The sequence below is a fragment of the Haliotis asinina genome, chromosome 15, assembly GCF_037392515.1.
Source record: "Haliotis asinina isolate JCU_RB_2024 chromosome 15, JCU_Hal_asi_v2, whole genome shotgun sequence".
Taxonomy (NCBI): Eukaryota; Metazoa; Mollusca; class Gastropoda; order Lepetellida; family Haliotidae; genus Haliotis; species Haliotis asinina.
Genome location: NC_090294.1, coordinates 13549036 through 13562754, shown reverse-complemented (window position 1 = coordinate 13562754; position 13719 = coordinate 13549036). Strand labels below are relative to the sequence as shown.

At 37.8% G+C, this 13719-nt stretch overlaps 1 protein-coding gene across 1 annotated transcript in view; it reads right to left on the bottom strand.

The window, feature by feature from the left end:
* Nucleotides 1-938: 938 nt before the first annotated feature.
* LOC137265128 (arylsulfatase J-like) overlaps nucleotides 939-13719 on the bottom strand; it is a 31551-nt gene continuing 18770 nt past the window's right edge. Inside the window, exons 7-8 of the mRNA XM_067800441.1 lie at nucleotides 4238-4389; nucleotides 939-1907 (exon numbers count right to left, since the gene is read on the bottom strand). Coding sequence (XP_067656542.1) covers nucleotides 1651-1907; nucleotides 4238-4389 — 409 coding nt within the window. The 3' untranslated portion in view covers nucleotides 939-1650. The remainder of the gene's footprint in view (nucleotides 1908-4237; nucleotides 4390-13719) is intronic.

The following is a 13719-nucleotide window of genomic DNA, read 5'->3' as shown; positions in this document are numbered from 1 at the left end:
ACTTAAGCCTTCCAGTGACTCTTCATTTTCCTTGCACCATATGTTCCTAGTGTCCTGAGCATGCATTCGAGAGTACACTAAGGCGATTTATACAAAACCCATAAAATCAATATCCCTATTATTATTATTATTATTATTATTATTATTATTAAGAGCAACGTTACCAAGATTAAACCACATCTGTCTTCAGCTGTTCTTATCTTGAGACACATTTACCTGACAAAATCTTTTCGGGCTGGACGGGTCCAGTAACCAAGATAAGCATCATTGCATAGCCATGTGGATTTGGAGTGTGTGGTTAAATGCCATTGGAAACTTTGATGAGAAGTGGGTTTTAGTTGCAACTACCCATATAGATTCATTCAATGTGGGCGTACATTTGAAACTTATTTTCTCTCTGCTGGTTGACTTTTTTTCATGAAATCTGGTGACCCGTTCTTAGTCTCACTTTTGACAGGTGCTTGAATTTTTGTGAGAAGAACGTTTATTATTTAAAAGAATCAGTATGTACAAGTGAGCGACAGTCTCGGTCTTGAATAGCACCGCTTTGAGCAGAGAACCATTTATATCGCGGCATCGCAGCTCCTCCAAGTAATGCAGATGTCGCATTTAAAGTACATTTATGCGAACCCATGAGTAGAGGTGTAGTGGTGGCAAACTAAAAGTCAAACCGACGACCATTCCACATGTCTAATGAGCGCAACATTACACAATCGACTGTGAAACCTTAGATGAGAGGGTACACAAATGCTTCTGTTACCGTGGAGATGTCATAGATGTCAACGTCTTCGTTGAAAGAATCACAGTGTTCCAAGCACATGCTTACTCCTTCATCACTCAAAAGACTCCTACATCCTTTGGGAAATACAACAGCTGAATGCATAAGTAACCCACATTTGCCATCATCAAAGGTCTCGTAAAATGAAATGAACACGAAATTAGTTTGCTCTATTTTATTGGTAGTACATTAAACATGCAATATTTATTGGTTGTACACTGGTCATGCCATATTTATTTGTAGTTCAGTGAAAATGTTTCATTAACAAGACCTGGACTAAATCTGTTTTGCACTGTGGATAAATTATTTTGTGTGTAAACCTATGTAACTCTCTATAACAGCACTGCTTAAACCTGCACTGCACATCAAACAAGGATTCTTAAAATTGACTTGGGAAACCAAGGTGACATTTTGCAAAGCAGTCTTACCACTGTAGATTGTCTTCAGGCACTCTCATTCATTATCCCAGATTTTAAACTTAAGGTTGCATTGTACAACGGCACCTAGTTTACAGTTTTAGACATTTCTACTTACCATCTCTTAAAAGGTATAAAAGTTAGATGCAGATCACGCATGATATATTTGTGAGGGTAGTTGGTTATGCTGTCAGTAATAAAGAATGTGTTTAAATCCACAAACCATAAATACGCATTACTACTGATATGTGTTTCATTATAATTAACACTGAACATTGTACTAACTTTTAGGACATAATGAATTCAGGAGAGATATTGAAATAAAGCATGAGTACAATATCATCGAAATTAAGAAAGTACTTATAAAATCTGTTAAGCTGAATGAAGACTTCATGGATTCAGTTAACGCTACCTAACACCTGATTTTGCCAAACGATAGGCGGGTGTACATTCCGGTTACTCCCACGGGCTCCAGACACCTCCGTGTAGTTTAGGGTCACCCTTGGGATCAGTGTCAGGGAAGACAGGGGTCACTGCTGTTTTCTGGTAGTTGGCTAATCTGTTCAGCAGATCCTTGACAACGTCTGGGTTTGCTGTTGATACATCATGGCGCTCACTTGGGTCATCTGGTATGTTGAACAACAAGAGGTTCTTCAAGGCACCATGTTCCACAATCGGCTCCTTACCAGAGAGTGAAGCCACGATGTTATTTTCTGAGGATGGAAGGAACAGGTTGCGGGAGGACATCATAAATAAAATCATAATTAAACATTTCATAAGAAATCCCCAAACATGGAATCTCTCATGACGAGCACGGTTTGCTGAAAACCAAGAACACGTCACAATTTCATTCTCTACTCATAAAAGTCCAGAAACTCTCCGCACTGTGGCCACTCTCCCACAAGAGATTTGGCAAAAATAAACACGCAGCTGTTATGAATATGTGCTAAGGATGAAAAAAATGATAAAAATGTTTTTCGGAAACTCAAAATTTAAACTCGCTCGCCCATGGGCGAGAGTGTTTAATTTCGTCCAGAATATATGTTTTGGAGGTTGTAAATGAGTGAAAAAATGTTAATAAGTATCACGACACAAATTTCAGCTCCGTGTGACTTGACTCTGCTAACTGACAGCGATTTAAAAAATCTCGCCCATGGGTGAAAAACATGTTGGCCCATGGACGAGAATATTTACTTTCACTGAAAATACATGTTTTTTCCATGTTTTGCAGTTTTTAAATAAATGAAAGTATATTTGTTAGTGTCGTAACACGAAAATCAGCTTATTTTGACTTAATTCAGCTAGTTTAGAGCGATTTTTTAAAACCATCTCGTCCATGGGCGGAAATATTTGGCCCATGGGTGAGAATATTTACTTTTACTCAAATTACATTTTTATCATGTTTTGGGGGTTGTAAATGGACGAGACCCGTGAAGGTCCCGGGGTAGAATAGGCCTTCAGCAACCCGTGCTTGTCATAAAAGGCGACTATGCGTGTCGTAAGAGGCGACTAACGGGATCGGGTGGTCAGAATCGCTGACTTGGTTGACACATGTCATCGGTTCCCAATTGCGCAGACCGATGCTCATGTTGTTGATCACTGGATTGTCTGGCCCAGACTCGATTATTTACAGGCCGCCGCCATATAGCTGGAATATTGCTGAGTGTGGCGTAAAACTAAACTCACTCACTCACTGTAAATGGACGAAAGTAGTATCATAATACAAATAACGACTCACTTTGACTTAATTCCGTTAATTTAGAGCGATTTTAAAAAATCTCGCCCGTGGGCGAGAGTGTTTAATTTCCCATGGGTGAGAATATTCACTTTTACTCAAATTACATCTTTTTGCATGTTTGCATGATGCTCATAAATGTACTTAATCCTCCAAAACATGTGAAAAAAATATATTTGGAGAAAAGGGCAATATTCTCGCTCATGGGCCAAAATGTTTTTCGCCCACGGGCGAGATTTTTTAAAATCGCTCTAAATTAACGGAATTAAGTCAAAGTGAGTCGTTATTTGTATTATGATACTACTTTCGTCCATTTACAGTGAGTGAGTGAGTTTAGTTTTACGCCACACTCAGCAATATTCCAGCTATATGGCGGCGGCCTGTAAATAATCGAGTCTGGGCCAGACAATCCAGTGATCAACAACATGAGCATCGGTCTGCGCAATTGGGAACCGATGACATGTGTCAACCAAGTCAGCGATTCTGACCACCCGATCCCGTTAGTCGCCTCTTACCAGCTGAGTCGCCTTTTATGGCAAGCACGGGTTGCTGAAGGCCTATTCTACCCCGGGACCTTCACGGGTCTCGTCCATTTACAACCCCCAAAACATGATAAAAATGTAATTTGAGTAAAAGTAAATATTCTCACCCATGGGCCAAATATTTCCGCCCATGGACGAGATGGTTTTAAAAAATCGCTCTAAACTAGCTGAATTAAGTCAAAATAAGCTGATTTTCGTGTTACGACACTAACAAATATACTTTCATTTATTTAAAAACTGCAAAACATGGAAAAAACATGTATTTTCAGTGAAAGTAAATATTCTCGTCCATGGGCCAACATGTTTTTCACCCATGGGCGAGATTTTTTAAATCGCTGTCAGTTAGCAGAGTCAAGTCACACGGAGCTGAAATTTGTGTCGTGATACTTATTAACATTTTTTCACTCATTTACAACCTCCAAAACATATATTCTGGACGAAATTAAACACTCTCGCCCATGGGCGAGCGAGTTTAAATTTTGAGTTTCCGAAAAACATTTTTATCATTTTTTTCATCCTTAGCACATATTCATAACAGCTGCGTGTTTATTTTTGCCAAATCTCTTGTGGGAGAGTGGCCACAGTGCGGAGAGTTTCTGGACTTTTATGAGTCCATAATTAAAGTTTTCAACGTGTTCAAGTCTAACCCGAATCTTCACGGGTTTTTCAATATGACTTTTACCGCTTATCGTGACCTGTAGAGGATGCTGAATCAATGGGCAGGCAGGTGATCAACACCAATAGTCAGCAAAGAGTGTCTACAGACCTGGTTCTCCAGTGATGAGCTTCCATTTCCCAACTCTTATTGCTGCTCTGATCCGTGTATCAAAGGTGTTGTTATAAAGCGTTTGTCCTCGAGGTTTGGTCAGGGGGTCAATATTGTGCAAGATCTCCGTCCTTGGACTGGTACTATTTTCACTGAAAGAATGGCAAACTGATACGCTTTGCGTTGGAAGCTAGTACAAACATGTTATGATTAATAATTTGCCATGACAAAAGGTATAAGAAATACCTTCAGAACCAGCAAAATATAACACAGAAAAATATAACACAGACAAGCCTAGAATATTCAATATTTTGTATTGAGGAGACAGGAGCAAGATACAAAGATTTACAACAGAATTTTCCAGTTCAATGCACCGGAGTCAAATCTAAAGTAATGGGTCACAAATATATTATCAACTCACCAAAGTCTTGGTTTTCAGTGAGAAACAGTTATGCTAAATGTTACTCATCGAGCGGTAAAGAACAGGCGTGTCTATTTGAATGTAGGTCAAGCTTGACGAAGAGGCAGACAGATGTAGGTAGGCTCGATGATTGACCCAACTCCTGTGTTACTCTGAGCCACTGATCATTGAGTATCGAAGCTTTGCGATTGGGCTCGTGTTTACAAACAGTCAAAAACACATACTCATATGCATAAGAGTTCCTAAGGGGAGGGAGCTCTAAAGCGCTACCTTAAAAGGCATGCCGCTAAAATACTATTACCGTGATACGAAATATGACCATTAATAACTATCAGTCAAAACTCCAAAATTGTGACCCAATAATAAATATCACTTAATCAGTAATAATACAAATTACAGAAAGCAAACGTTCATAACAGTCTCCCCGTTAAGGAGAAGCTTGAGTTACAATCATAGCAAGATAACTAACATAATACCATGACCTGTATTAATGTGAACAACATGACAAACATTTTGCAGAACTGCTCTGATATAATGCAGATACAAACATAAAAAATCATCAAGTCATAAACATTTACAACCTGGAACGTGCATCAGCACAAACAATGTCATTGCCTGTAATGAGTCTGATCACAAGATTGAACCCTTACAAGGTCAAACTCCACATCATAAGTCTTTGATTCTTATTTTACATTTTATGAAGAAATGTCAAGGGATTGTGATCAGTAAACACTTCAGTTGGCAAACTAGTGGTACCTAGGTACACTTAAAATGTTGTAAACCTAGCAAAAGACCTAATGTCTCTTTCTAAATGGTAAAATGGCAGAATAATTTCTTTGATGCTTGTCAAACTTCTTGAAAAAATAACAAACTGGATGGTCAATTCCTCAATCATCCTCTTGAATCAGGACAGCACCTGCACCTTCATCACTTGCATCAATTTGCAATTTAAACGCTTTCTCAACATGTGGTGCCTGCAATACTGGTGATTTTTTCAAATGCAGTCTGACAACTGTTATCATACTCAAATTTTCGCTTTATTCCCAAATAGGTTTGTAAGTGGTGATACTTGAGAAATTTTGACAAAACTTTCTATAATAGCCTGCCATACTCAAGAATCTCATGAGTTCTCTCTTTGACTGAGGTACAGGAAAATGTACAATTTCTTCACATGAACTGGCTGTACCTGGCCATGCCTTACAACATGCCCTAAGAACTTGTGCCTTCCGAAATTCAAACTTGGCTAGTTTCACAGTCAATTTTACTTCAGACAGTCTTTCTAAGAAAGCAAGAGTTAACTTCAGATAGTCTTCCAACACATGTTTTAACGTTTCACATCATCCATGTAAGCTTCGACACTATCAAGACCAGATGTGACATTGTTGGCGAATCTCTGGAACTTACTTATATACTTAGCAATCAATGCAATCGTCTACTCTTGGAATAGGATACGACTCAGTTCATGAGAGTGGATAGACACCTTTCATGTCAGCACAGCAGAGCCAACCACCTCCACCACTTTTCGGCACCAGAACACATGGTGAACTCCAAGGAGTCTCACTTGGTTAAATAATGTCATTGTTCTGTCCAGCACATAATTCACTTCCTTCCGCAGAATTTCACGTTTCACAGGATTCCTCTGATATGGGTGTTACTTTACAGGCAGAGCATCACCTACATCTATGTCATGGCTAACAACATTAGTTCGCCTCGGCACATCAGGAAATGAGTGAGAGAACTAATGAATCCAATATGACATTTTAACATTCTGCTCACAAGATAAATGTGAATTAGAATTTCTTAACTTTGGTGAAACACTATCACTAAGGTCATCACACTTCACATTGTTAACACCATCATCAATGTTGTCAACATGTGCAACATCGTCTTTAGTACAATAAGTAACTGGGGAGAAGTGTGGCAATACAATTGACATGTTTGGTTTCTAACCTGTCATGATATTACTTAATCAAGTTTACATGACAAAACTTCTTTTGTTATGACGACCAGGCATCAACACAACATAGTCTGTTTTGCTAACCTTTTGGTCAACAACGTATGGACCTTGATATCTTGTTCTCGGTGGCTGACAAAGAATGAGAAGTAAAACTAACACTTTCTTACCACAAATTTCTCACTTTTGACTCTCTGTCATAGTTTCAGTTCATTTTTGCTTGTGGAAACTTTCAAGTTTTGTCGGGCCAACTTGCTTGTGAGTCTGTCTTTTGTAGTCTCTTAAAGATTGATCTCGGGATTTTGATTGAGCCATTGTTCTGTTAAATGTTTCAGTGGCCCACCCACACTGGGACCAAATACAAGCTCAAAGGGGCTAAGCCCTAAACTTTCCTGAACTGACTCCCTGACATCATACAACAACAAATGCACACCCTCATCCCAATCTTTCTCTGTCTCAGAAGAATAAGTCTTGATCATATTTTTCATTTAGCTCAACGCTTATTGAATACATTAAGTGTGAGTTTGAGTTTACTACCTTAGTTTCAAAAACATGTTCACCACCTACTAAATTTACTTTGGGAATTCACTCACCCTAACCCTGAATAGTGAGTGAGTCGGGTTTTATACCACTTTTAGCAATATTCCAGCAATATCACAGCGCATTGAGTATTGCCTTTGTGTGGTGGAGATCAGCGCTATATAAATACTCTTATTATCATGATTATTATTGGGGGACACCAGAAATGGATTTCTTCTGTGTGACAACTGAACGCTTTAACCACGAGGCTACCCCACTGCCGAGCCCTGAGCAGTGAACATTATACCAAAAGTGAATAAATACAGGACCAGGAAGACATCAGTATTCTCCCCAACGGTAAAAATACACTTCATGAATATGTCGCTGAGTTGTGATTATGTCTTGGTGTGTATATGGAATAGTGCAACCACAAAATTGAAAGGTTCAACCACCCATTTCAGTCTAAGTCAAATTTGCCGCTATGAAAGCGCTAAAATTATTTCATTTAGAAATCCAAGGCACCAGTACACCACTAGGCCAATCTAAGTGGTAAATTTGGTAAGGAAATATTGAACGGTTTAGAGTTCTGCTATGGAAAAGCAAAATGTGCATCTACGAATGGACGGAGTCCATTTTAAAACCCCACAAAACGTGTTGCGGGGGATAATTAGACATTCACTAAACCATGCATTCACAATCATGGCTCATGCCAGAGAGATCTTCAGTTCATTCCGACCCAACATGGAGATGAATATTTGTGCATCATGGCTACAGTAAGCCCGAGAACCACTTCACTGCTCAACACCTGGAACCCCATGGTGATTGAATGGCTCGCTGTGGCGAGACTGATTAGGGCTATTCACGCCCGATATCCTTAGCAGGTTTCGGAGATTACAGGAAACTGTCTCGTCATTCGAACAAGTCTTGATTGTTTAATTATGTTGTAAAGATATATGTTGAACGAAAGAAACAAAGTGTGAATGCATATCACGTATATAACGTTTTACGTAATTGTATTGAACTTTCTCTTGTAGACCTTTGGTGGTGTGTACATCTATATTTTCTTAACATATGTATGTATTCTTTGTATGTAAGGCATGAGACATACTTAAACAAATTGCCCCTCTCATATCATTGTGTGAGCTTATATTGTACACACCATCTATGTCAATGGCAGTAAGGAAGAATTTATGAACATGATTAATAATCTTCTATGAAAGAAGCTTTTTCGCTGATACATTGCTAATGTACACTGAATATTTTAAGGAAAGTACTAACACGCTAGTCTCTGACTTACGTGGTGCAGATTCACAGTTAGTCACTTTGGGTCATCTAGATTTAACGCAGAAAACACACGTTATCTTACGAACATACATGTATACGTATTGAACAATACTATTCCTTGCGCATATATACGACAAAGGGACATAGGATGGGGCGTCATCAAAGCTGCCGAATAGAGCGTTTTGTATCTCAACTGTTCGATATAGTGGCTGATTTGTCATATATGACCAATCGTACCATGAGATACCTGTCACAGAGGAAATGAGAGGTGATGGGGCGTGGGCTACATTTCTGAAGAGCACCTTTTGTCACTGGACACCTTAAATACAGACTGATTATTCGCTAGATCCTCGACCAGTCGATATGCTGGATTTCGGCTTTATCAACTCTACCTATCGTGAAAGAGTTTATGTATCGTGAACATACATACTCGTAAGGATGCATGAAAGGTACACACAGGATTAACAAGCACTTTGACGATTTCATTTTTCCTTGAAGCGCCTTAAGCGCTACAATCCGATTATTATTACCCTGGATAACGAAATCCAACCATTCAGTAGAGATAGTATTTATTTGCATATACATTTTGCACTCACTACTAGTACATCAAACATAATGACTTGCTGAACATTTAAATATAATCTGCATATTGTTACGAAGGAATATCCTGATTCAAATACATGTATTGTAGAATTCAAAAAGTGACACCATACTGATATATTATAATGTATACACATGCAGTTGAATCCCCCGAAGAATTTATGAAGAATGACATGCCTATATTTATACTGAATGCAAACGAGGTTCAGAAGAATGATACTGGGCATGACACCATAAAACAGGTTGTTCAGTGATATTACAGCGCATTTGTTTGTTTTACACTTGTTACGGGACAAAACTTCCATCAAGGGTGTAACTGGACATGCATACAGCCAGAGGCTGTTATTTTGAGGTTGAAAGAGGTATTTAAATATCTCATTACTGTTATCTGATTGAATGATTATACGCATGTGTATCAATTCCGTAACTGATATGTTATTTTGCTTCTACTGACAATGAATCTATAGAGATTTAGTTCATTGATACACGTGATAATTACACTTGATCAGATAATTACAGAGATCAAATACAAATGTTTCTTACACAATGCGTATGTAAATTGCATTGAAAAATCACATTTCAAATCAACATGAAACTTTCAACAGCTTGAACAAAATGCTTCAGTTACTTTTGTATGGTTTATATGTGATATGTATATTATGAGTCGATCCAAGAGTTGTCGCTTCATATTGGATTATGCAACATTATCAACTTTAGAATTATGAAAAATCAATAGTTGCCACTGAGTTAGGTCTAAATTATTATCTTGCTTTATTTCAAATCTATACGAACATGGGTGTAATAGAGTATTTCTATTTATGTCTACGATTCATTACATAAACTATTACAACGAATGAATGAATGGTTTAGTTTAGAAGGTTTTGTAACCTTGTCACCGTTAATTCAATCCATGCGCAAAAATAGTATTTTGGTATTCACTCCCAATGACGAGTAACAAACACTTACCTCCTGTAAAAACATCTCATAATCCCCTTTCTCAAGATCCAAGATTCAAGATTTTTTTATTCTCATAAATCATACAGAATGATATAGAGAACATACATGTTTTTGGATGGATACAGTGTGCAATTATGGCCATTATGCATATGAACATAATATACATGTGCAACTAAAACAGGGATAATACAATTTTAGTTAAATAAGACAATATTTTTACTAACGGATAATAGTAAGATTTCATAAGGAAAATAAATTTATCAATATGGGGATTGTTGCAAAAATGGCTAGGGAGAATACGTTTTCTTACATCATCTAGCGCTGTGCATGATAGGATAATATGGAATTCGTCACATATAGCGTTGTGGTTACAGATTGTACATAGTCGACGTCTATTTTCTGTGATAATATTACACCATCTGCCAGTTTCAGTGGGTAATCTGTGATTACACGTTCTCAGTTTTGTTAACCAGACACGTTGTTTCAATGAGAGACCGGAAAAGTAAGGCTATATTATTCTTATATAGGGAATAATATTTACCTTTTGATGAGTTTTGGAGGTCAGCATTCCATGATTGCTTAAACTGATCTATAAGTGTGTATGTAACAGAATTTTTCAGCCAGGCTGCGGAAGGAAAACTTTGGGACTGCCATATATATGATAATCTAACATTTTGAAGTATATTTTTTACCATATTTAAAAGATCAAATTTAAAGCCCATTCAGGTGCACACATTAGCCATGACATTATATACTATATGGGGTAACTTATGTGATGATGTACTGACTTTTCACCAGTAGCTTATGATTCTTGTTTTAATCATCATCTACCAAGCTCCCCATAAACCATAAAATTTGGAGTAGATTGTCTTACTTTAAGTATATGTTTACGAAATTTCAAGTGCGTTTTTCTGATGTAACCGACTGACCAAGATTCAGGTACAACTCCATAGTAAAACACACAATTAAACAAACTAACATATACAGACATGAGAACATCAAGCGTTGCTTTTATATATTCATTGTGTACACCGCCAATACCAGAAGCCTTGTTGTTGTTGTTGTTGAGCGCTTTCACTGCACAAGCTATTTCGATTTCGGTAACTGGATTATCTAACAAATCATATTCACTCAATTCACTCATGTCGACGTTTACCTCGTCGCTTTCGTCAATCTCATTCATACATTATATTGGTTAAAAAGCTTCACCAACTCAATAGTGACATTATTGTCACGCTTTTTTTAGAAAGATTTTAAAATATTCAAAAATGTTTTGGGATTGGATTTTTGTGTCGATCGTAAACGTCCTGCACATTGCCTTTGGTAGGCTTGATGTACCTGTTTTAGGGTTCTGTTATAGTATTTGCAGGTCGCAATAAACATTTTGTAGTTTGTATCGGTTTTATTTTTGCCAAAGATGCGCTTAGGTTTATGGTACTGTCTTCTTGCCGTTTTACAGTTTTGATCAAACCACGGCTTCGATTCGGTTCCTGTTTGGGGACATCTTTTTACATCCAAAAGTTTCTTTTAGCGGCAGTAGTTAATTTTTCGCATATTGAGTTAGTGACATGAGTAATGTCAATTTCAAGGCATAGTAATTCTATACATTTAGAATCGATGTGACTGGAAAATTCAGTTCCTTTGTCATTCGTCCATCAGTTAATTCTAGTAGGAAAAGGTACATAATTCATGTCACTATCGCTCACAGTTTTCTGCACACCGTTCTCATTGCTTTTAAGACAAAGAGTAAACTCCAAGGCACAATGAACATCAGAGAATGTTTGATCACATTCAGCTATAGAGAGCTATAGAGAACGTGTCTAATATAGTAAACAGTTCTGATGTTGCTAAACAATAGTCAACCACACTTGAATTTTTACAGGTGAATTTCCCCTTTTCTCGGTCAGTTCCCATTCGCCCATTGACTATGTATAACCCACTGTTCTAACACACATCCAACAGCTTATATCCATAAGAGTTGGCAGTCGTATCCATGGAGGTTTCAAGGGCACATCAAGGTCCTTTAAAGTTTGTAAGTTAGAGTGAATAACCTCAGCATCGTTAGTATTCTCTGCAATAAACTCGTCTATGACGATAGTGTCAGTTAGGGTTTTTGTGCGTGAGTTCAGATCGCCACTAAGACAAACACAGTTCGTTTTACTACACATATTAATAATATCGTTTTCTAACATCGTGAACATGTCATTGGTAAAGTATTTACTGCCCTCCGGAGGAATACATGCTCACCCGAGTACTAGATCTGCTTCCAGGTTCAAACGTATCCTGTCTATTTTACACCACACGACAGTATCATTATCAGGTGTTCTGGCCAAGGATACATGATGTTGTAAACAGCCTTTCACCGCTATTGGGATACCTCCAGAGGTCCGTTTACTTCCGTTATTGTTCCAGTTATTGGTGAATAGGTAAAAGTTTGGGATCACGGACATGTGTTCATTTACCCGTATAAGCCTATGACATTGCTTGCAATTGTTATCAAAACAATTTAATACTTCTTCTGATTAACACAGAAGGTAACCTCTCTCTCGTAAGAATAGCTAATCTTTTATCAGTACTACTAAATTGATTGAAATAATAGGTACAATACGAAATTAATTTGTAAAACGCTCATGTGAGTCTCTCTGAATGAGAGGTGCTTTCTGCTGACGAACATGTGTGGTCCTCGCTGAATATGAGGTGCTTTTTATCACCGCCCATACGCTGCTTTCGCTGTTAGAATCTAATTAATTTGCTGCACATACGCGGCTCTCGGCCTTAATGTGTTAAGAGTAATAAGAGACATTCCTGACAATCATAGGAATGCATGTTGAAGACATGTCCTGCAAGACTCTCAACAGTGAATGACATCTAGCATCTCGTCTCATTCCGCATTTGTTAGACAAATGTGTGTTTGTTTGGTGGTTTTGGTTTTGTTTGTTTGTTTGTTTGTTTGTTTGTTTGGGGGAGACGAAATGTATCAATTATTTATTGTGCTCTTAAAACGACTTCCTTTGGACACCGATGGGTACTTTGGTCTTGTGGGCATAAAGAGTCTGTATTTAGGGTATGCAGGAAGATAGGAGAGTAAGACTACCATCCAGTTGAATGTACATTGCAAGTGAAGGCAAATTCTCCTTACAAGACAAGGTATCCGTACAAGTCACAGACAAGAAAAGCCTACACGGTAAGCTTACAAGGGGTAGACAAGGTAAGCCCACTAGATAAGTCTATAAGATAAACCTACAAAGCACTGAGAAGGTAAGCCTATACGGTAAGCCTACAAGGCAGTGAGAAGGTAACCTTACAGTGTGAGCTTTCAAGGCACTTAAACTCCAAGCTTCGGGAGACTGACACGCTTAACATTAAATCTCACTGATAAGTCTCACGTCTTATGCCTCAAGTTTCTCAACTCTGCTTATTTTCTATCGCTTTCTTTCTCCATCTCAAGAGTTTTCATTTCTACTTCTTTTTTATTGCGTTCTTCATCTTAAACTTTTTCATTTTCATTTCTCTTCTTTTTCTATTTCCATCCTTTTCTTTTCTGTTTCTTTTTCATTTCCAACCTTCTCTTAATATTCCTCTTGAACAATTTCCACAACATCTTGTTCGGAAACTTCCTCATCTATATACCGATTCAAAATCTGAAATTTTCTCATTGAGGGTTTGGCATCAAGTTTGAGATGTGAAGAAATTTTGAACAAATCTGATTTGCTCAGTTGACTGACTGTCTCAAGGTGAGGGGACTTA